Genomic DNA, 2,010 nt, shown 5'->3' on the forward strand with positions numbered 1-2,010 from the left:
TGAAGAAAACAGCAGCCAAATTCGATTATCCCATCTGTAATTCACATCAGCTGGCTAAAACAAGCACGTAAAGGGAAAATAACAGGAAAGAAAAATCAAACCCAGATGGAGCCAGCCAGGTACAAAATCTAGATCATCATCTTCATCATCACCATCATCATCATCTACGGATCACCATCAAACAGAGCAAACGAGAGAGGTTGAGGGTCAAATTCTTTACCAGAATTGCCTGGACTTCTTACTCACCTGAGGAACTGTGAAGCAGTCATCACTCAATTTCCGGCTGCCTTTCTTGGTGATGATTGCTTCTTCTAACTCGTTGAATCCATTAATCACAGTCGCGTGAGTAAAATTAGTATTAGGAGGAATTTGGGGTACCCACAACCCCAGATCTTCTGACGGGAAAGAACCCAGATTGCTCTCCAAATTATCGTCCATGAACAGAGGAAGATCACCACCAGTCTGAAATAAACCCCAAAACTAGCATTAGCATCAGCATTTATGGCATCAACTCTCTCTCTCTCTCTCTCTGTTTTGTGTAATTATAAGAAACAGGGTTGCTCTGCAAACCTTACAGAAACCAAGGGAAGCTTGAACAGGAGAAGGATCGAGAAAGTCATCGACTTGCCATCCGGGCAATGTCTTTATCAAGTACTCTGCTATGCTGCTGGTGGAAACCGAAGCACCCACTTGGCATATTTGATTTTCGTCCTGGATTGTTGATGAATTTGACTTCTTCTCAACGGCGGAAGGTACTTTCGCTTCGTGATCAGAGGAGCTGGAATCGTCAATGGGTTTCTGCAGTTGGGAGATTTGGGATGTCGATGTGGAAATTGGGCGGTAGAGGGAAGACGACGGGGAGAGCTTGATCCCCGCAAGAAGAAATCTGCTGTGTTTCTGCGTGTGCTCGTTGGCCTTGTGGATCGAAGCGTCGCAGTCTATGCACAGAATCGCTCTGTCTTCTCTGCAGAACAGGAATGCCCTTCTCTCCTGTTATTTTTAAGAGACGAACTCGGTCAGATGGGTAAATGCGATCGAGTTTTGATTAATTTTTGTGGAGAAATAATTGAAAGAGAGAATGAATTGAGTTGATTTGATTTGATGAAGTGATGAACAGGTGCGTGAGAAATAAATTAACCTGGCATATGTCGCAGAGGGGGGAGTCCTTGAGGGAAGGGCGGAGGAGGGAGAAGCGGAGGTGTTTGCCGGCGAGCTTGTTGGCGTGGTGGACGCGGCGGTCGCAGCCGTCGCACAGGGCAGCTTCGTCCGCCGTGCAGAACACGGAGGCTTCTTCTTTGTTACACCCGTCGCATTGGATCTTCATCCTCTCTCTCTCTGTCTCTCTGTCTCTCTCTGTGTATATACTCTGTTCTGGGTAGATACAGAAAGATTGTAATAATTTTGGTAAGGAAGAGAAAAAGGAGGGGATAGGGACGAAGCGGTATGGGAGAGTTGTTAATGTGTTATGGGCGTTATTGGGTACGTTGAAGAGTGGGGAGACTGACTGTGATAAAGGGTCAGAGAGAATACATAAATATATAAGCTCCCAGCTGCTCAGAAACTCATCTTTTTATAGCTTCTGCACAGACAGGTACCACACTTCTCTCTCTCTCTCTCTCTCATTCCAATCTCTGAAATACTACTAAATTGGGGGAGACAAGAAGAGGAAGCAACTAGAGAGCTTCTGCTCTCTCTCTCTCTCTCTCTCTCTCTCTCTCTATATATATATATATATATATATATATATATTATATGTACTCTGCTCCTCTCACACACTCTCTGTCTCTATCTCTATCTCTATCTCAGAGCATCTGGAAATGGGGACCTCGGGAGGGGGATGGGTGGGGAGCATTTATCTTCACGCCTATTGATCCAGTTGTTCCTCCCAATTTAAATAATACGCATGAGAGAGAGAGAGAGAGAGAGAGAGAGAGAGAGAGAGATTTGGTGTGATTGTGTGTATGATTAGCTGTAACTTATGAGCGATCAGAGACAAAGACAGATGAAAGC

At 44.9% G+C, this 2,010-nt stretch overlaps 1 protein-coding gene across 1 annotated transcript; it reads right to left on the minus strand.

Annotated features, from left to right (window-relative positions):
- LOC131156457 (B-box zinc finger protein 21) lies at window positions 1-1,759 on the minus strand. Its single transcript, XM_058110158.1, has 3 exons — window positions 1,139-1,759; window positions 571-990; window positions 1-462 (listed from the first exon to the last, which is right to left on the minus strand). The coding sequence occupies exons 1-3, from the start codon at window positions 1,322-1,324 to the stop codon at window positions 217-219; spliced, it is 852 nt and encodes a 283-aa protein (XP_057966141.1). The 5' UTR covers window positions 1,325-1,759; the 3' UTR covers window positions 1-216.
- Between the last annotated feature and the right edge of the window lie 251 nt (window positions 1,760-2,010).

This window comes from Malania oleifera, chromosome 5, assembly GCF_029873635.1.
Source record: "Malania oleifera isolate guangnan ecotype guangnan chromosome 5, ASM2987363v1, whole genome shotgun sequence".
In the NCBI taxonomy this organism is placed as follows: domain Eukaryota; kingdom Viridiplantae; phylum Streptophyta; class Magnoliopsida; order Santalales; family Ximeniaceae; genus Malania; species Malania oleifera.